This window comes from Myiozetetes cayanensis, unplaced genomic scaffold, assembly GCF_022539395.1.
Source record: "Myiozetetes cayanensis isolate MyiCay16 unplaced genomic scaffold, myiCay2020 scf6-25, whole genome shotgun sequence".
Classification (NCBI taxonomy): Eukaryota; Metazoa; Chordata; class Aves; order Passeriformes; family Tyrannidae; genus Myiozetetes; species Myiozetetes cayanensis.
This window is the reverse complement of record NW_026087853.1, coordinates 7,888,808-7,908,823: the sequence shown is the minus strand read 5'-3', so window position 1 is coordinate 7,908,823 and position 20,016 is coordinate 7,888,808. Positions and strand designations below refer to the sequence as shown.

At 42.4% G+C, this 20,016-nt stretch overlaps 2 protein-coding genes across 8 annotated transcripts in view; one reads left to right on the top strand and one right to left on the bottom strand.

The window, feature by feature from the left end:
* The window catches only part of KLC1 (kinesin light chain 1), a 50,239-nt gene extending 44,804 nt beyond the window's left edge, over positions 1–5,435 (top strand). For all 3 annotated transcript variants that reach the window (XM_050336948.1, XM_050336949.1, XM_050336947.1), the window contains one exon: positions 891–5,435. In XM_050336948.1, coding sequence (XP_050192905.1) covers positions 891–956 — 66 coding nt within the window. In that variant the 3' untranslated portion in view covers positions 957–5,435. The remainder of the gene's footprint in view (positions 1–890) is intronic.
* Positions 5,436–5,932: 497 nt separating this feature from the next.
* Positions 5,933–19,774, bottom strand: XRCC3 (X-ray repair cross complementing 3). Of its 5 annotated transcripts, none has more exons than XM_050336954.1 (8): positions 19,487–19,774; positions 18,016–18,144; positions 17,519–17,656; positions 16,401–16,613; positions 11,890–12,044; positions 10,451–10,663; positions 9,341–9,387; positions 5,933–8,261 (listed from the first exon to the last, which is right to left on the bottom strand). In XM_050336954.1, the coding sequence occupies exons 2-8, from the start codon at positions 18,068–18,070 to the stop codon at positions 7,973–7,975; spliced, it is 1,110 nt and encodes a 369-aa protein (XP_050192911.1). In that variant the 5' UTR covers positions 18,071–18,144; positions 19,487–19,774; the 3' UTR covers positions 5,933–7,972. The 5 variants fall into 5 exon arrangements, with proteins under 5 accessions (XP_050192911.1, XP_050192910.1, XP_050192914.1 ...); XM_050336953.1 differs by having other exon boundaries at positions 18,016–18,128; positions 19,487–19,773; XM_050336957.1 differs by having other exon boundaries at positions 5,933–8,266; positions 18,016–18,128; positions 19,487–19,771.
* Between the last annotated feature and the right edge of the window lie 242 nt (positions 19,775–20,016).

Here is a 20,016-nt window from a genome sequence, read left to right as displayed (position 1 = left end):
GAGCTTCTGCTAATACAAGGCCTTATTTTGCTTAACTGTACATGGTGTGCCCAAGTGCTACTACTCCCCACTGCCTGTTTTTACCTAACAAATCACTGTTTCTGAGATTGTCAAACGAGTGAGCGATGTTCTGCCTTCTAAACACTGCTGTGCTTTTTACTAACACAGTAACTGCAACTAATTTTAGGAAGATAAAACTGCTTCTGTACTAACAAAGCTGTAGGTGAGGATCTTCAGCACCGTGTGTCCTGAAGTAGGAAAGCCAAAACTGTGTGGCTCTCGTTTCACTCCTGAGTGGTGTAAAGGTGTCATAACCATATTATCTCTAAGGAATGAACTGCAGAGTTTTCTGTGGTTGGAATTGTGTGCAAAACCTTGCTTAGGGTGAGCTTCAGCCAGAAAAAATGCAGGGTAGAGCACAATTCTCTGCAGCGACGGCACCAGTGTTTCAAAGTGCCATGCCCTAGACGCCCCTAGACTGGATCCTTAGTGTGTATTTAATCGGTGTGGCTTCCAGAAGAGAGGAGTTTATTGTTTGTGTGTACACTGTGATGTTATAGTTAGTTGTCACTTCTTGAGAACTTTTGTAGTTCCCCCATCGTAAACACTCATGGCAGTTCCCATAAATGGGCCCTTGCATTTCTGGTGAGGTTTGGGTCAGGATTGGAAAGGTGTGTATACTTTACAGTATTGCCAGTTGAAAGTTGGGGAAAACCATGCTTATTAGAATATGGAAAATCAACCCCCTTCCCACCGTCAACAACAGCAGTTCCCAGTAGTTCCTTGTATTTGCTTGTTCCTGTTTGTTAAAACTAGTAATTTTGTTTGTTTTCTTGAACTATCTGGACATTTGCTTAATGTATTTGTTTGTTTTTTTCCCCTTCACACAGGAACGAAATAATTGTCTGACAGACTCGAGAGCTCTGAGTGTCAGTCATACAGATTTGGCGCATTGAGATTTTGGACAGAAGCTAGTTAATATTCCTGTGTGAATAAAGAAGCACTGAGACCTTCAAAGCTTTGGTTCCTCATCCTTGTGTATAGGAACACCTAGTTTGTAGATGTTGTTGGTTTGGTTTTTTTTTTCCCAATGGACTGCTGTTTTTACTTTTTAAATCGGGACGATTTTAAACACAGCGTTAGTGTTTTCTTTACAGGAAAACTATAGATACATATTGCTCATTGCACTGCTCCCATTCATGCTACTTACAATGATTTCTTTAATAGACCTGAATATTACAGCAGCCAAAAAAAAAAAAAAAAAGTGAAAATACAAACACACTCAAAGCCTCCCAAAATGCAGCGGTGTTTGAAAATGCAGGCAAAACGAAGGGTGTGTCAGTAAATACATACAGGGCTGGAATGAGAAAAGGGTAAGTTCATGTGCATTACTGTATAAATGCCAGTTGAGCACTCTGCAGTAGGGGGGGTCTTGCCCTTGCACCACTGATCCTTGTGATGGGAGAAGCCTTGGCTGGCTAAACAGCACTTAGACACGACTGACTGAACCACTAGACCGAGCTGTTAAATTTTACAGAACGATGGCTGGGGCTGTGTTACGTGTGAATAGCGTGAATAGCAACACCTGTGACCATAACTCTGCTAATGTAAGTCTCTTAGGGCTCAGTAGTCAATGGAGATAGGATGGGTTTTGTCCATCAGGAGAAATGGAAAAAAACCTTTACCTTGTGTGGTAGAAGAATACCCAAGTTTTGGACTGCAACTGTCCCCGGGTAGCTGCGGCTGCTCTCAGGGGAACACTGAGCCTCAGGTTGATTTTCCCGCTTGTCCACTGGAATTCACAATCCCATTCTCTGTTTGCTGAAAGTGCCCCAACGTTTCCATGTGGTGATCCCAAATCCTGCCTTTCTCCATAATAGCTGGTGACAGCAGAAGCAGGCAACTACACGCTGGGATGTCACACTGTGGAGTAGCTGCTGTGCAAGCGACCACTCACATCTTAAGGGCCTCCGTGGAAGCACCAGATGGCCAAAAGTGGCGAGTGACCTGTGTGACCACATATCCACATTAAATCCACTTAGGTTAATATATATATATACACATATATATATATATATGCTGTGTGTATACAGGACTGCTGCTGGAATTATGTATGTTTCAAGGATTTTATAGACATTAGGATTTCCTTTTGCTTTTCTGTAAAGCTTGTAATTTTGTTCTTTTGTGAAAATTCTTCGCGTGAAGTTGGATGAGGAAGTAAAAAAAGAAAAAGCCCTACTGGTGTGCGAACAAATGTATTTGTGGTCATAGCTGTGAGCTGGAAAATGCCGAACAAATTTAACTTTGGGAAAAGCTGGAATATTCAAGGTCAGCGGTAACTGAAGGAGGTAAAATATAGGAAGATACGCAAGTTTTAGTATTTGAACAGGCTGTGAAAAGTCATTAGAATTAGCACTTAGGAGAAATACTTGACTGGGTTTGCACCTGGTTTTAAGTTGGTTACAGTAACTGATGCAAAAAGGTGTCTGTGTAATGCACTTGACTATGTTTACCAGGAGGTACCGTCTGAGCATCTCTTCAAAGAAAGCTGCGTGTGGTGCACCTGCTATAGAGACAGTTTAGGAACGGTGAGATACGATGCTGCTAATAATTGTGTAGAGGTTTTAGCACAGAGTAGTGCAATTCATTAGTGAACTCGAGCAGGAACGGGTTGTTGCTCGGTTATCTTAACAGTAGATACTCATGTAATGTTGACTCTTGAGTTTTAATCTTTTTATTAAGAGCTTTTTATATTAAAAAAAAAATGTAATATATATACTTTTATTTTTCCCTCCCTAAAGCAAAACATTTTCTATAGAAATTGGCAAATAGACTCTCTGCACAAAGGCAGACTGAGCTGGCTTTGCAAAAACAACTGTAGGTGAGGCTGGCAGGCCAGGGGTGCCCATCTCTGGCCAGGAGGCAGCAGGAGAGCCCTGCACCAGCCTTGTGCCGTGAGACACTCACTGCAAACACCCCTTGGGTCCCTTTCTGACCAGCACAGTGCTTACTCCTGTTGCAGGAGCAGCTCCATGGGCAGTGTTCCACTTGGAAGACCCTCACAAAAATCTGGCTTCAAAAAAAAAAAAAAAAACCCACAAAACTATTTAGACACAGAACTGATTCGGTAATAAGGAATTACTTAAACTGAACGAAGTGTTTCCCACATTCGTCTTTCAGGTTTGAGGGGAAAATGATTTTTTGCAGCCTCTCAAAAAAACCCAACACTGTGTAAATAGCAATAAACTGTAACCATGCCAAATTACAGTGTACAGTGCAACACCATGGTGTGTTGATGGTGATCGCAGAGGAACTTTCTTGTTCAGGATGTTGCTGTTGGTGGCATTACTAATACCGTGCTTTTAAATGTTTTAATCCTTTGTATAGAATTTTAAAGTGTGATGGAAGGTTAAGTTGTTGAGCTACTGCTTATTAAACAATTTTTACATTTAAAAGGTTGATTTTATTTTTTCAGAGAAGAAACAAATTAGAAGACTTCTTTAATCCATAAATCCCCCAAATGGTAGCCAAGTCTTTACTGTTAGGAGCCAGTGAGCTGTTGGCAGTTTGAGAAGAACTTGTAAAGTAGAAAAACCAAGTTAAAGTCAACATTCCCTGTGTTTGAATCGTGAATGAGTTACTGTCAGGACATGGTTTGTTACATTTATATTTCAGTTGGGCTTCTCAGTTCGATTCTATGCAAGATTTTCTTTCTGGGTTTCCTCTGTTCCAGTTGTAGCTAAGTCTGCATAAAGAATACATGCAGAACATCCAATTGTGTAATTAATTCCTGGGTGTCTTCAGCACCAAACTAAATCAAAGCTCTGATGAAACAGAAAACTAGAAAAGACTTTCAGAAGTGACAGACATCTTGTTAGGAAAACTGCAACCTTGGTAATACGGTTGTGTTTTTAATCTGGCGTTTTTGTCCTTGACCAGAATTTTAAGGGTGAACTTCATGGAAAACATGAGGACTCCTCTGGATTCTCTGTGAACAGTGGTGAGTCCCAGAGTGTACAGCAGGATGTGGAATGAATCATACATGGAATTGTTACTGACAGAAAGGTGCTTGTTGCCCTTCTGTCTGTGGTTGTGTGCCGTTTTTTACCGATATTGGCAATATTTGGTCTTGAGTTTAGATCTTACCAAGTATTCTTGTAAAATGTACCTGTTTCATGATTTGCTCCTCTTCTGGAGGAACAGCCAGCATATTGTTGTGGTATTTGTGATGGTGATTGCAGTACTGCAGTGCTGAAACAGCACTTACAAAACACAAAAACAATTGGACACCTTGTCTACCTTAATGTCGTACATTAAAATAAATGATGCCCCATCCCCCCAAGTCCTCCTGAATGGTAGTAAATTAAAATGGTTTTGAACTTGAGAAGTATCTGTACTTAAATTATACCATCTGAATCCAGAAATTCTGCAAGTAGTGTGTTTCAGTTGTAAATATTTAGTCAAAGGGCTGTGCAGTGCTGCTTTGAGAGTGTGTTTACAGTATTTGGTGAGTTGAGTTACTTTTGTTGTGCAGGTCATGTATTGTGTCTGAAGGCTGCTGAGAGAATTGCATTTTCGGTCATGTTAGTCTGTACCGAGAGAATAAATGTTAAAAGATGTGCTGCCGTGAAGTTTCATTGTCACCAACTTACAGAAGTACACCCTGGCTTTTAGTTCTTTTGTAAATAGTTAGAATTGAGGGAAATCTTGGAACATCTGCATTGGATTATTCCCCTCCCCATCCCCCCCAACCATTCACAAAACCAAACCCCAGCAACAGCAAAACTAAAAAACCATTTGTGAGTGTATCCTTCTTGAGGAGATCACCCCCACCCCCGTATATGACTTTGATGTTGGATTTAAAAAGATAAATAAACCTTCCAAGACTGGCTTTCAGATGCTGCATTTGATCTGAGTAGTTACTGCTCCTCACAGCTATGGATGAAATCCCACTGAGAGTTCACCTGCCTGTCTTACCCCATAAAACTGTGTTGAAAATAAGCTTCCACAAATGTTATCTGTAACACAGTAGCAAATCACTGTGATTTGAGGAAACTTGTAATGAAATTGTTTAGTGTTTTACTACATCTGTTTTGTTAATAGGTCAGTTGTGTAAATTCTTTACCAAGTAACAAATCAATTTGATTCTCCTTTTCCAAAGCAACGAACACAGAATATGATCCTTCTGCTGAAAAAGGCCTCTTCAAATACATCACAGATCTGTAGTTTAATTTGAAATGTTTTAAAGTTTTTTAAGTGTCATTTAATGTTTCTTTTCAAAGTGTAGAGAAATATTTAAATGTAGTCTTGCAGGATAAAGACTTAATACATTCTAGAATGTAAATCATCTTTGTAAAAACTACTTCAGTTTTTTCTTGTATAGAAACAGATCTGAGTTGTGAAACCCAAAGATGAATAAAGCTGTATAAAGGGAAGGTTCTTAAATTGCATTTATTAAAACTTCTGCTTGTCACAACCCTTTAGACAGACGGGTTCAAAGCAGGCAGGTGCTTTGTTGAGTTTCCATGGGGGTTTGCGGCCCCAAAGCTGCACTTGTGTCAGATGGACATTCCAGGCTGGATGGGGGTGGGACTGAGGGATGGGGCAGGAGCTGGAGATGAACATTCAGCCACTACAGGTGATCAACTGAGGGGTCAGCTGGATTTGGGAGGTTCAGGGTTTGTGGGTGATGATGAGCCAGAAGACAAACTGTAATTGCTCTGCTGGAGAGTTAAGAATGAACCAACAGGGGCAGTGACTGACAGGAAGATTTGCTCAGGCAAAATGTTACTTCAGTTTCTGGGTAAAAGTGTTTTTCACCAGCTAAACTGGGACTTTGATTACAGATTCATCTTTGACTTTTAATGCTTATGGCTCATTCCTTGCAAAAGAATGATCAAAATATTACAGACTGAGCCTTAAGGTGCGTGTGTATATCAGACTGATCCATGTTCAGAACACTGTGAGGCAAACTCCTGGCATTGGAGGTGGGGTTTGATGAGGCTCCCTGTAATGAATGTCCAGGTAGGAGTTGACTGACTCACAGTAATCAGCTACATCTCTCTGTGGCTTTTTTTTTTTTCAAGTCAGTACTAGGATAAGCATTCTGTTGGGTACTGTTCCAGTGCCAGATACACAGGCCAGGGATAGAAGAGGAAAAATTGGAGTGTTACCTGTTCATTGAATTGTTATCAAGGAGGCACAGAAGGGAGGGATTTGAAGACGGGTAGCCATGACTGAGCTGTGACACTCTTCACTTTTTCCTTAGAATACACAAAGGCTTCTGAAGTTCATGGCTGGATTTTATTAAAAACCACCATCAAGCACAGTAATTTCCAAATACAGAGAATTAAGACACTTTAGAAAATCAGTTTAGAGAAAACTTGTGCTATTTGCACAAGGTCCCCTGAGATACCTGAAGAAGTTTCAGAAGGTGCTGAAAGCAACTCATCCGTTCTGCTTGCCCAGTTTCCTTCCTTCAGCTTCAAGGTGTGATTGTTCCTGTTCTCCTCTGGAATTTTCTGAGGCAGTCACACAGGGTCTCCTTTCCTTGAGTCATAGCTGTCCCCTGAGAAGTCTCCTGCCAGAGAGTTCCAGCTGAGCCAGCGTGCAGCCAGACAGAACTCTTCCTCTCTGCTGCCCAGCTGTTTGCTTCCACATGGAAGGATGGCTGCCTTTGTCCTGAAAGGTGACTGGGAAAAGGTGGAGGAGGTGTCTGTTTCACTAATATAGTGCAGCCTGGCCAAAAGACAGACCTGAGCTGTGTAACCACAGAAACGGGGAGTTCTTGCTTGGGCCACCTGGGCAGGCAGGTAGGAGGGAGGAGGGGGGAATCTGAAAGCTTCATGAGTGTGTGATACAAGTGAGCATCACACAGGGAGGAGAGCAGGCACCCACAGAACACAGGCCTAGTGAGGTCTGAGGGCTCTGGAACTTCACCTGGCTTGTTTTCACACCTAATTCAGGGATGGAAGAATTCAGCCACAGCAGGAAAAGCAGGTGCCATGGCAGTGGTCTGAGGACAGGAAAAAGATACGATAAAGAAAAGAAAAACCATGTAAAGCTCTAAACAATAAAAATCACCTCAGAGCAAAAGCTCCATGGATGGATGAAAACAGCTGACGATGCCCTTCAGAAGCACAATTTAGTTGAGAGCCCAGCAGCAGGGACAGAGGATGCCAGAGGCAGCAATCCAGAACACTGCCCAGATCCAGCACAACACAGAGCAGGGCAGAGTATCAGGAAGAGCAGGAAGAGAGCACTTGCCCTGAGGTTACACAGCTTCAGTGATGGGCAAACAGAACAAGGGGATGGGGGTGTGGTTCATTATTTTTCAAATGAAAGAGGCTAAAGAGGCTTTTGCTATGAAGGGATGGGACAGGAAAGCAGGAAAAGAGTGGAAATTTAACACTAGGAAAAATTGTAGAAGTGCTATGAAGCTCAACATACCCATCTAGTACAAAGGCAGTACAATTTTAATTCTTACAGTAAGATGTTAAAATCAAGTACCTTTTTGATACTGTATTTTTAAAAATCCAAATATTAATAACAAGGGGTTTTAAAACAGGACACTGCTTTGTGACAAAGCTGCCTTGTCTTATTTCAAAGGACAGCTATCCTTAATGGCAGCCCAGAACCACCAGCAGGCAACACTGACTGACTGAAGTTGAGTCCCTTTGGGTCTGGAAACAGAGAGGGTCCACAACTGCAGTAAATGTTGGTTCTACATTAGTATGCTATTAAAATTAGACATCAGGTCTCCCCCAACATGGGGATTGCCACCTCCCACTTCACTGTGCAGCCTCCACCTGCCCACAGCTTCACTCTCCTCCAGAACACTTCTCTCACAAGCCGAATATCCAAGTGTAAAAACATCTTCCACAATGTGGACAAGGCTAAATGAAGTCATGCTGTTGTTCATGTACTTGACCATCCACTTCTCTCTTCCCTTCCTAGGAGGAACTGCACTTTACTAGTAATTCTTCCTGAAGCATAGTTCTGATACCTTTTTTTTGGAGCAGAATACTTCACCATGCAAAGGAGTTATTTTATCCCTTTTACACCTTCCAACTGTACTGTATAGTAGCAAGAGGATGGAGGGAGATGAGGAGCAAAAACTACCCTCAAAGTCCTGACACTTCCAGTGCAGTGCGATGCCACTCCAGAGGCTTGTCCAGGCAGGGATATCCGGCTGGCCATCAGTCTCATCAGCAGCTGATTTGCCCAGGTTATTCCAAGTGCTGGAGCAACTCTGTTCCCCACTGCCCTGTAAAGACAGTATCTCACACTTCTGCACACACCAATTTCATAAGGAATATCTTCACTTCTGTTGTAACAAAATTACACTGGAAGAAACGATCTGCTGTTTCTCTATTTTACATTGTTTGCTAAATTGAAAACCACAGTCTTTGAAGACAGAGGTGACAGGGTGTTCTCACAAAATTACATGTCAGGTTCTCTCTGTGGCAAGGTAACAGCTGGAAGAGAAGGGCTTCTATCAGAACAACTGTCATTCGTCCAACTACAGCCATGGGGAATACCTGCCTCTGGATGGGCCCCCTCTTAAGACAGGAAAACCACTAGAGAAAAATGATTGAACTGTAAGTGAAGTGTGTAACTGCTGGCCCTGGGTTCCATTTGAGGGTATATTTAGAAATGCTGGGTAAATTATAACGCTACATACATACTACTTTCAACCCAAAGTTTAAAACCAATTTTTTTTTCCCCCTGGATAAAGTGCAATTTCTCCAGTAAAAGGATTACAAGATAACCAGGAAAAAAAATAATAATTCAGTCTTATCCATGTTCTGTGTCAGTTTCCGAACCTGGTGGTCATAGAGGACTCCTCACAAACAGCCATTTATGTAGCACCCAGCTTATGTAGTAAACCAAGGTTAAGGTCAGGATACAACCAAAAAAATATGTACCTTTGAATCCTGTCAAAAGATACGATTTTGGTTTTTTTCCTGAACCCACTAAAAAAGCCAACTGCTAAGGTTTGGTTGCTGTGTTTTTTAAGCAGATAGAAAATGCACTCAGTCGTATCAGAGACCAGATGAGATGCAAAACCACTCCTGTGTAAGCAAGGACACCAGCCATTAACTCCAGGGAAGTTTTCCTGCTAACTTGCTGATTAGAGTTATGACCTAAGTGCAGGTGACAGCTTCTCCCCCTTCACAGCACATGAGTTAGTGCTGATCTCCAGCAAATACAGCATTGCTGGGTAAATGCCCTACTGCCCTTCACACGCTCTCCTAGTTTATATTATAGAGTTACAAAAAGTCCAGTGTTTAAATGCTGCTGTGTTTGACACTGTTACACTCTGCTGGGGATGACTCACCTACAACTGCACTGAGCAGCTTCCAACTCGCTCACTGCATCTGTCACCTAAAGCAGAAGAACAACATTTCAGATGACCTGTGCTTGTGTGTTTGTGTTCAGCGAGCAGGAGGGCAGGGAAGGGAATAAAGACAAGAAAATCCAAGTTATCGGATCATACATGAATCCAAGTTAGAAAACCCTTATTCTTTCAAGGCAAACGAAAAGGGAGTTGTGAATTACAAGCTGAGTTTACAGTGCTAGAACTATTTAGCTAGCTACAGCCTATGTGAATTAAACTACTTCTAGATGCTTCATTTGTTTAAAAAAAACCCCAAAACCCACAAACAAAATCCCTCAAAACTGTTCCAATGATGTAGCTGCAGAGAAAAAGTACAGAAGCCCAAATCTCCAAAAAAATGTCCTGTTCTCAATGATTTCATGACCTTTGAATTTTCCCATCAGTGACCTGCCTGCACATTTACTTACCCCTTTCCGAGGCCATATTCCAACTGTGGGTGCTTCACCTCCAGCATTCATATGCTCCTTCAATTTGTGAGTAGACTAAGAGCAGTGTCTTGTCTTGTTTTCTCAAAATAATATTCCTTTTGACCAGTATCACTGTGGCCTTTTTTTGTTCAGCTCATGCCAGCCCATGCATTCTCGTGCTTTAGTAATCTCAGCAGTTACACAAAAATGCTGAGCTCCACAGAAATGCAGCAAAGTCCCTGGTGTTTCACTGTCTCCTGGAATATAACTGTGCCTGCAGAGTTCCCAGAGCGATCCTGCTGGCAATGGCACTTGAAGCCAGCGTCAAGAAAGAACTCGTGGTACTTTGTTTTGATCTCTTGTGCAGTTGCTATACATACCTATTTTTGTTAGCTTTAGTGGGCAACTTTTGAGAATGTTAGGAGTCTATAAAAGCTTAGATGATGTTCTTAAATTTTGACTAGAAAATTTACTAGTTTAAAGCACATCAGTTTAAGGAAGCTTCAGTTTCCATCAGTCATTAATACTCAGCTGACAGTGGTGAATGCACTGCCATGAAATCTGCACACAGAGAGTGCACCATCACCCTCGAGTCATTAATTAAACGGCCCCTATAGAATAAGCAGCAATTTCGATGCCATACCTGATTAATGCACATTATTGGAGTCCTGAATCTCGTGCTTAAACTGTGAAGCTGCGCTCCAAAGGTCTGCAAATACCGAGCCTTCATGACAGACTCCGAAACCCCGAACTCGCAGCGGAACAAGGCAGCGATGGAGTCGATGACCACCAGCCTGACCATCCCCCTGGCCAGCAGCAGGGACAGCCTCGTCGTGATGCACCTGTGGAAGGTGTCCTGCCACACACACACAGAGCAGTGAGACAGGGCACAGAACTCCACCTGTCGCAGCAGGAGAGTCACATCAGCTACAGGTATCGGCACTGCAGGACGAGCTGAAGGAATTGCTAATCGTGAAGGGAACTTGTGGATCTTTAAGTCCCAACAGTAACTTCTTGTGGCTTTTCTTAAGGAAAAAAAAACGAGAAGACCAAACTGCACCCTACAGTTACCTGCAGCTCTGGCTTTTTAATTCTTTACTGGTATTTCAAAATCTCAGGGGTGCAGAACTGCAATCCTAAGCACACAAACTGCATCTACGCACAGCAAGAATGAAATGTAATAATCTGTCGTGCTGGACTTACCAGGAGTAGTGTTTTACTTTTAAAGGTATTTTAGAGAGATTTACATACTACTGAAGGACAATTCTCTCCTTTTTACAAAGACATACCATGTAACTTCCAGAAACTACCATTAGAACTTTAATTAATATTTCTAATGAAAAGGACATGGAAAAGGTGGCTTAGGTGCTGCCTGTACCACACAGTGAATAAGTTTCAAGCAAGATGATCTTACACTTGCAAACTACAATTAAAAAGCCCAAAAACTGGAATGATTCAACAGCTGCTACTTTCAAGCCTTAGAGAAAACAGAACTTCTGACATTCTATCAATAAAGAGCATACTCCTGCTACTTGAGAAAAGGCACAGAAATGGGTTTACAAGGCAAGAACACACGACTGAGGTTTGTTTATTTCCCCCTCCAGTTCTACTCTGACACCTTTCAGGTAGAGGGGCAAGAGAGCTGCACTGCTGTGGTGATTCTTTGCCCATTCCCCATTCCAGGCATCCCTTTTTGTATCCTTTCCTCCCATTTGCAGTTCAACAGCTCTGGTGTTATACTGCAGGACAGTCAGTATACACAGCACCTTCTGCTTACACACTTATACCCTGTCTCCAAACTCAGTGAAGGTCTCCCCAGGAGCTGCAGTAGGACTGGTAGCAGTAAGTCTATTACATTTCAATAAACATAATGACTTAAAAAATTTACTGCATGACTCATTCTAAAAAAATACTATTTTTCAATATATTTCACAGTAAAACTCTAAGTAAGTAGTATTTATTCATTACAGATCTTAGTTTACCTCTCTCAGCCTTTTGAAAGGTCTCCTATATTACACCCCCCCCATGATTATTGGACTACAGTGTAATAATTATGCATTCTTATTTTGTGCTACTACTTACCAGGTCTGCTGCATGCTCGACAAAAATACTGTTTCCAAATCTGATCTTCTGTATGATTTCAGCTGGAACATCTGCACGCAGCTTATGTTGCTGGCCTATGAGTTGCTGCAAACGTTTACTTGGGAATGAATCTTCTGTGCAAATGTAGACAGCTCCTGCAGCCAGGGAAACCACCTGGGATTACAACAGGGCTCTTACACAGCTTTCTTAATAGCACAAATATAAAATAAGAAGTTCTGCACTCAAAAGCTACACGTATGTACCTGGAAATTCATGTTACTTTGTTTGCAACCACATTGAATTGATGATGAACAAAAACCTCAGTCCTGTGACTTTCCTGGTTTTGTCAGGTCCTTTTTTTTTTTTTTGGTGCCTGCTGACACAACTGGATTTTGTCCTCTCCACTGGGTGACACTCCTTGTACACAGCTGTGGAATACCCAACCAGCTACACTGGGTGATCAGAAGTATCATAATTATCCAGACTACAAGTAAGGGTGACACTGTGTGGTCTGCCTGTTTCAGTCAAAAATCCAAAACACAGCACTGTGGCAATGGATTTACCCTATGTAGGATGGAAGAAGTCCTGTCAGAGATGGACTGGTGAAGGAAAAGAAGAAAACAGCTCAAATGTTATAGAAACAGAAGTCTTTAATGTTGTTTAAACAGATCTTAAAATGGCTTTTCTGTATTTTTGCAAAGTCACTGCTTCTCCTTCCTGACACCCCCTGTAAAGAACCCTTATGCAGGAATGTCCTGGGAAGATATCCTGAGGTCTTCTCATTGGCCTTTGTTCACCCCTTTCTATTGGCTATTAACTCTTTACCTGATTGGGTTTTTCTGTAGTACCTTGAGACTATAATTGGTTCTTTTCTAATCCCCCTGAAAGCCATATAAGCCCCCATCCCCAATAAACTTCCTCTTTCGTCCATCCCTCAGCGTGGTCTGTGTGAGCTTCTAACGGGCTCATAGAGCCACAGCTAGGGGAGCAGTTTGGGAGAGCATCACACCTCCAGAGAATGGTTTAACACCCAAGACCTGAAGGTGCCCCCTCCAAATCTGCTGTCGTACAGCACCAGACCACAAAGAAAATTAGCTATCCCAGCCAAAACCAGTACAACTATTATTTTGATTTATTTCAGTCTTTTTTCCAGATTCTAGGTTTTAAATCTACACATGGATTGCCACAATTTCTAAGCCAGTTTAAAGAGGACCACTCATCCAACCTCATTCCAATTAACTCTTCCTGAAAATGATAATTAGATTTAAAAAACATTACACTTCCATCACATTACTGCGAGTGATGCCTAAATATTTTCACAGTGGTTTCTAGTTAACAAGTAATGCAGAGAAAATTAACCATACACATCAAAGGTGTTGGGGAAAGAAAACAAAAATACATGCAGTATTTTCCTTACAAAAAGCTGTCACTGTTATTGCAGAACTGATCAGAGTTAACAGCTTAGAGGGCTACATCCAAGGATTAAGCACCCTCACTAAAGTGGCTGGAGCTGCTAACACAGCCTGGCAGATGATGTGTTTGGCAATATGAGACACCCTGAACATTCCCACCCCAACGGTGCATCCCTACATGGGCTCTCCAGGAAGTGCCGATTCCCACTTCCAGATGCAACGTCCAAATCCTCTACCCATTCCATGGAAAAAAATATGAAACTATACCCAACAGTGGAAACAGAAAGATCTCAGGACTAGATCAAATAAAAATTAATGGTTATTATATCAATAAAAATATTTTGCTGACAGACACCTATATAAGACAGGGTATTGAATCCTGAGAATTTTCTATGAGACAAAGATGAGTCTAAGCCAAATTTATTTTAGGACTAAAACTGCATCTTCATCTTAACTTTCCCCAAACCCACTGTAAATTCACATGTGAAGGGTGTTCACATTTGAATTTACAGTGGGTTTGGGGAAAGAATTTTAAATTTTGTCAAAGGAATTTTAAAGTTCAAGTGAACACAGTTATTCAGGTAATTTTTTTTTCAGCTAAACATTTCTAAAAATAAAATAAAATTAATTCTTCCTTAAGAACAGTTCTGCTTCATAGACTATTTCCCACCTCAGTTTAGTTTTGTAGAGCTACAAGATATTGGTAAATTACTAAATCAAATATTGAAGACCAATGCCTAATTACGAGGCAAAAGCACTTAACAGCCATGTATCTTTAAAGATAAGTGATTTGTCACGACCCAAATAAAAAGGGAGGAGCTGTACAACACAAACAGAAAAGCCTGTGGCATTGTGCTATTTGCAGATTATTAGGAAGCTGCAATTCAAGAGTCAAGGTAGTTACCACTTTTGAGAAATAAGCTGACAGAGACTCTTAAGGAGTCAGTCAGTGATCACCTAAACATTTTTCCTCCACAAAAACCAAACAGGTCAACTATTTCATCAAATCTGTTATTCAGGCCAACAAATGTGCGATGCTGACAAAAAGCATCCCCCAAAAATCAATCAAACAAAAATAAAACCCACTAAAAAACCTCACCCCCAAAAAGGACAAGTTTTGATTCCTATGAACATAATCTTTCATGCACCAAGCCAGCTTGTTAGCAGGAATCAGTAGCAAACACTGATTTCTAATTCAGAATTCCAATATGAATATTAATTTGTCCCATTATATGCACGCATTTCTTATGAATATGGGCATATAAAATAAATTCAGCCAATATGGAACTGAACACAACTGACATTCCTGGAATGGCAGGAAGATATCCTGGAGGCAAAGGATGCCTTTGTTTACTTTCAGGATTTCTTTGCTGCCAACCTCCTAGCACTGAGAATTATAAACAAGAATAGCATTAAGTCAAATGAAGTAAATGCAGAATAAATCCATACTGTTTAAAGACACGTATTTCAACATCACCACTTAAGAAAAGGGAAGTTTCTAAGCAGTAAAAAAATACAAGCCTCTAGCACTGAGATCAATCCTCTACTGGTAGTGCTAGAGCTCTGTGAGAGTTTCTAAGCAGTGCTGTTCTCCTCAAGTTTCCTAAAGGATAAAACTCCTCATATTTAACATAAGCTTTAATTTTCGTATTTCCCATCAGAGACTCAACACAACCCTTATTTACAAAGACTGCAAAGACATCAAGTTTCATTTTCTAAGTGCTTTGCAAACATCATCTGCTGCTATGGCTGCGTGCAGCCTAACAGATGGCAAGATACCCTGCTGTGAATAGAGAACAACTAGAATTAGGATTCCACCTCTTCCTTAGCTCTCCAACTCCAGAAACAGGGTATTTCCACCTTCTAGACCTTCAGGTTCTGTCCTCTGAGCCCTCCAAAACGTTCTGGTTCTCCATGCTATCCTACCTTCCAGGAAACACTCGGGAGCAGGTACATGGGGAACACAGACACGACAAGGCAAATGTAACAGCACCGAGTTCCTGGGGCATAAAAATCAGGATCACCTTCAAACACAAATAATGAAAACACTTGCCATCCTGCAGCCCTACAAGCAAGAGACCAGAGTGCCATTAGGATGTTGGGCATCTTCTTCTGTACCTCGTTCTGGTTTGTTCCTTTATTCCAACATAACCAGGGAGAGGTGCTGGAGCAGGAATAAAAACGTATTTGCATCCTGTTTGCAGCAGTTGGCAGCACCACACAAAGGTATCAAACAAAATATACTTGCTTCTGATTAATGACAGAGGAATGTAAGACAGGGGCTAATTATGGCCCTTTAAGCAAGATCTTAATTTCTGCATTCCATGATTTTTCCACATGGGTGGATACAGTTCAAGAGATTGTTAAGTTTCCCCACAACAAACAAGTGAGCTGCCAAATAAAGCCAGTGCTGCATGGAAGGCACAGAGAAAGCCACAGAGAAAGAACGCCTAAGGCAGACTACCAGGACACCAAACTCTCAGAAGGGACACAAGTTTCCTCCCTTTCTACAGCATCATAGAATAGTAAAAAAAAGAAATAAAATAAATTAGGAGTGAGATCAGTGTGACAGAAGAGGAAAAAATACACTCAAAGAATAAACCTGTATATTTAGAATTCTGCTTAAAGACGTCACTTTGGCAAATCTAGGAACCTTCCTTCAGTTACATTTCCATCAATTTTACTCTGTAAATCACTACTGTTATTGTTTATCAAACAAAATATTCTTTGAAATTTCAAAACCCCAGCTAGGGAATATATACCACGTACCCAAGATGTTTGTGGAAAATTCCCTGTGCAGCTGTTTCGCTGAGGTTGTCACCTCAAGGGGTACTCATGACAGCAATACTGTTCTTACACTGTTTGAGTGTGTTTAGTTTAACCCAGAGTGGCAGGCAGGCAAACAACAGCCAACAGTAATTTTGAATTAAATCATCCTGTGCTGCAGGACACGTGCACAGCATGCCCTACTCTCTGCAAAGGTGCATTACTCACTGACCAAGTTATTACTGAACACGTGCATCTGCTTCAACAATGTTCTTAAAGACAGTGTATTCCTCCAAATGGCAAATTAATCAGTATTTAGATTTCAGCACTTACCAGACTCTAATCCACCATATTTGTAGGGATACTGCACACACAGGCACAGCTGTAAACTAATCTGAGTCTTCCCAGCAGAACTTTCCCCAGCAAGCTCTGTGATTCCCACTAAAGGAATGCCGCCTTTTAGCAAGTTATCCAGCACCGAGCATCCCAGGCTCAGCTTCTGGCTTTGGGAGGTGAGATGATCTTTATCTTGGTAGAGCTGAAGTGCTGCAGTGGTTGGGATTTTTTTTTAACGATTTAAAAAAGAAAAAGAAAGAAAGAAAAAAAAAAAGAGTTTCATTTATTATCTTTCTAACAGACAAATAATATAAAATAGAGGCTCTACAAGGTTTATATCTACAAGGGATGCTTGCTTTGTTGATGGAGAATTTTCCTAAGTCAGGATGGTCCTCTCCAGTTTCCTTTCCCCACAAAGCAACTACTGAATGTCTGTTCAAAAACTGGTAATTTACAATGAGCCCTTTTCCTCCTCTCAAGCTTTTTTTCCCTTTCTCTGCCTCCAAGGTGTCTCTATGGAAAGCTACACTCTGGGAAAACACTGACAGCAAGGTTCAAACCCAGCAATTATGGAAATGGAAAGCTATAGCAGAGTATAAAACAGCACAGCAGGCACCTGGCCAAGGCCTAAAGACATATACAATCACAAGAAAATAAATCTTAAGCACAGAGCTGTCATGAAGCATTTGTACAGGAGGAACTATTATGTCCTGCTTGATTTGGAATGAGGTGTTTTTACCAAATCAGTTTATGCAGCTTTTAATATATAAGTTTTGCAACTAGTCTTAGTCCAAATGGAAAATGGCGAGGGAGAAAGAGTACGTGAAAGAAAAAGGAAATATCTTTTTTCCTCTAGTTAAGTTTTTCAGGCTGGAGAATCATTTTGTCCTGTTTCAAGCAGCCTTGACCCTGAAGAATGACACCCATCCATTCCCAGGTCTCCAGGGAGCTGTCCTTAGGATAGTTAAATAATTCCCTACGGCACAATAAAAGCACTTGCATTTTCATTTTTAAACCACATTACTGTGTCAGCGAGGAGCCAGAACCGTGTTTTGTCCCAGTGATGGTTATTTTAAGTTTTAAACAGAACACCTTTTTTGTACTGACTACATCACCTGTGACCATGCTGTTCCTCCTCAGCGTGCGAGAGACTGTTGTCAGCAGGCACTGAATGTCTGTGCTGGGGAGCTTCATCAGTCTTTGCAAGTCTGCTCCAGAAAGGTTTAAAATCTCTTTCACTGATTTTATGTCAGCTGAAACCAGAAGAATTTTTATAAATACTTTTGGCTGGATCGCAGTCTAAACACAGAAAAGTTTTCCCAATTTCTACCACTGATTTGCTTAGGGTTTATCTACACTGCATTCTTTTAAGGTGGGCAGGCAACACTCACCTGGAATGTATCAGCACAGGCTACAGAATTGTTTGGAAGATGATTACTGGAGCATGGGCAAAAGGCCTTACTTCTAATTAATCAAAAAATTGTTTATTAAATAATTATAGTTCTGAAGTGTTAGTGTCCATCTACAGGCTTGCACCCACAGACAGGCAGTTGGACGAAGGAAGACACTGTAGTGGCAGATCTGTTAGTGAGACTTTGGCAAAGTAAGTTACCTTTCTTCAGGGCAGCAACTGTTCTAGGGTTCAAGTCAAACTGGTCCCAGTCCATTTCCTGACACAGCACAGCGACGAGCAGAGCATCACGTGATTATCTGTGATTAAAGCAGCTTTCATTGCAGACACATGCAAGAAAAAAATAAGCACAAATCAGTGTCAAAAGTTTCGAGGACCTTTCTTTATTAACAGTGTATATAACAGTTATCTTAGAGAAGTAACAATTATTCTGGGATGATCAATATTATTATATTATGGGAATTATTGATATAATAATTATTATATATGTTGATACAATAACTATTATTCTGTTTTGGGAATACTGTGGCCAGCAGGTTGAGGGAGGTGACTCTGCCCCTCTGCTCAGCCCTAGTGAAGCCACATCTGGAGTGCTGTGCCCAGTTCTGGGCACCTCAGTACAAGTAAGACAAGAAAGGGCCCAGCAGAGGCCACAAAGAGGATTAGGGGTCTGGAGCATCCCTCTGACAAGGGGAGACTGTGGGAGCTGGGCCTGTTTAGGCACACAAATATCTCAGAGTTGGGTGTCAGAGGATGGGCCCAGAGCCTTTCCAGTGGTGCCCAGTGACAGGGTGAGGAGCAACGGCCATGAAGTAAAACACAAAAAGTTCCACCTCAGCATGAGGAAGAACTTCTTTACGTTGAGGGTGGCAGAGCACTGGAACAGGCTGCCCAGGGAGGTCGTGGAGTCTCCCTCTCTGGAGACATTCCAAAGCCACCTGGATGCGTTCCTGCATCACCTGCTGCGGGTGGCCCTGCCTTGGCAGAGGGGCTGGACTGGGTGATCTCCAGGGGTCCCTTCCAACCCTAATGATTCCGTGATTCAGCCCACTGGCAGAAGTCTTCTGAGATGGCTGTTTACACATATCCCACTCAAGAGTTCAACTAATAATCCTGCAGTTAAGAACCACTGGTAATATTAGCTGCCTGTAGCTTCTGCACAGTGCTTTGGCTCTGTGGCTTGCAAATACACTGCGCAGTCATCTGACACTCTCCATAGCAGCTTTTCATTCTCAAACAGAAAAAAAAATCTCACACGGGCAATTTGGGATGACCCAAGACCACTCATGCATTGGACAGTCAAATATGCATTTATTAGCTAAAAGAAAATTTAATATCAACATGTTAAAGTCTGTTTGTTTCTTGTAACAACATTAAACAGTTCTTTTAATATTTTGGTCTAAAACACAACACCCTGGGTGCCTAGAAGAGTACTGTGAGGTTCTCAGTATTATTCTGATAATGTTTACGAGGGATAGCGGCAGACACTCCCTCATAACTCCCAGGAGCTATGTGAGCATACATGACTTTATGAACAACCCCTTTTCCAACAGGGGCAGGAGAAGCTGTGACGGATGCTCACGGCAGACCAAACACAGGCGAGGAAACAGTTACTCTGAAGCAAGACCTATTTAAAGTAACATTCTGACAAGGGTTAGCAGCCGAGACTTACTGAAGTCAACCATGGTTACGACGACCCTTGACTGAGGGGCTCCAAAGCATTTCGCGCGCTCCGCTCGCACTGATGAGGCACCGGGGAGAGGGGAACAGCGGGAGCGGGTCACGAGGCGGCCACGGGTGTCCCAGGGGTGTCCCAGGGGTGTCCCGCGGGTGTCCCGCGGTCCCGGCCCGGGCGGGGGGCGCGGTGCAGACACTGACGGGCGGAAGGACACACGGACGGACACGGGCACCGACCGCGATACCTTCCCGCCCTCACCTCGTCACGCACACCCGCAGCCAATCAGCGAGCAGCTCGCCCGCCGCGAGCCAATCAAATCTCCTCCGAGCGGCCGCCCCGGTGGGACAGCCAATGGGAGGGCGCCGCTCGCCGCCGTCCCGCGGGGCCGAAGCGTGCCCGGAGCCCCGGGCGGGCGCTGCTGCACCGGCCGCGGTCCCTCGCCGGAGCCGCGGGAGCCGAGCTCGCCACCCCCCGCCCGCCCGGGGAGCGGCTGCGGCGCCTCCTCCAACGCGGAACTCGGGGGG

Bases quoted from the DNA above. Each gene is read 5' to 3' on its own strand.
- XRCC3 (XM_050336954.1), bottom strand. From the start codon at position 18,070: ATGGACTGGGACCAGTTTGACTTGAACCCTAGAACAGTTGCTGCCCTG. The intron at 17,657-18,015 runs GTAACTTACTTT...TTCTGGTTTCAG, and splicing joins AGTTGCTGCCCTGAAGAAAG to CTGACATAAAATCAGTGAAA. The intron at 9,388-10,450 runs GTATGGCATCGA...CTTCTGCTTTAG, and splicing joins CAATAATGTGCATTAATCAG to GTGACAGATGCAGTGAGCGA.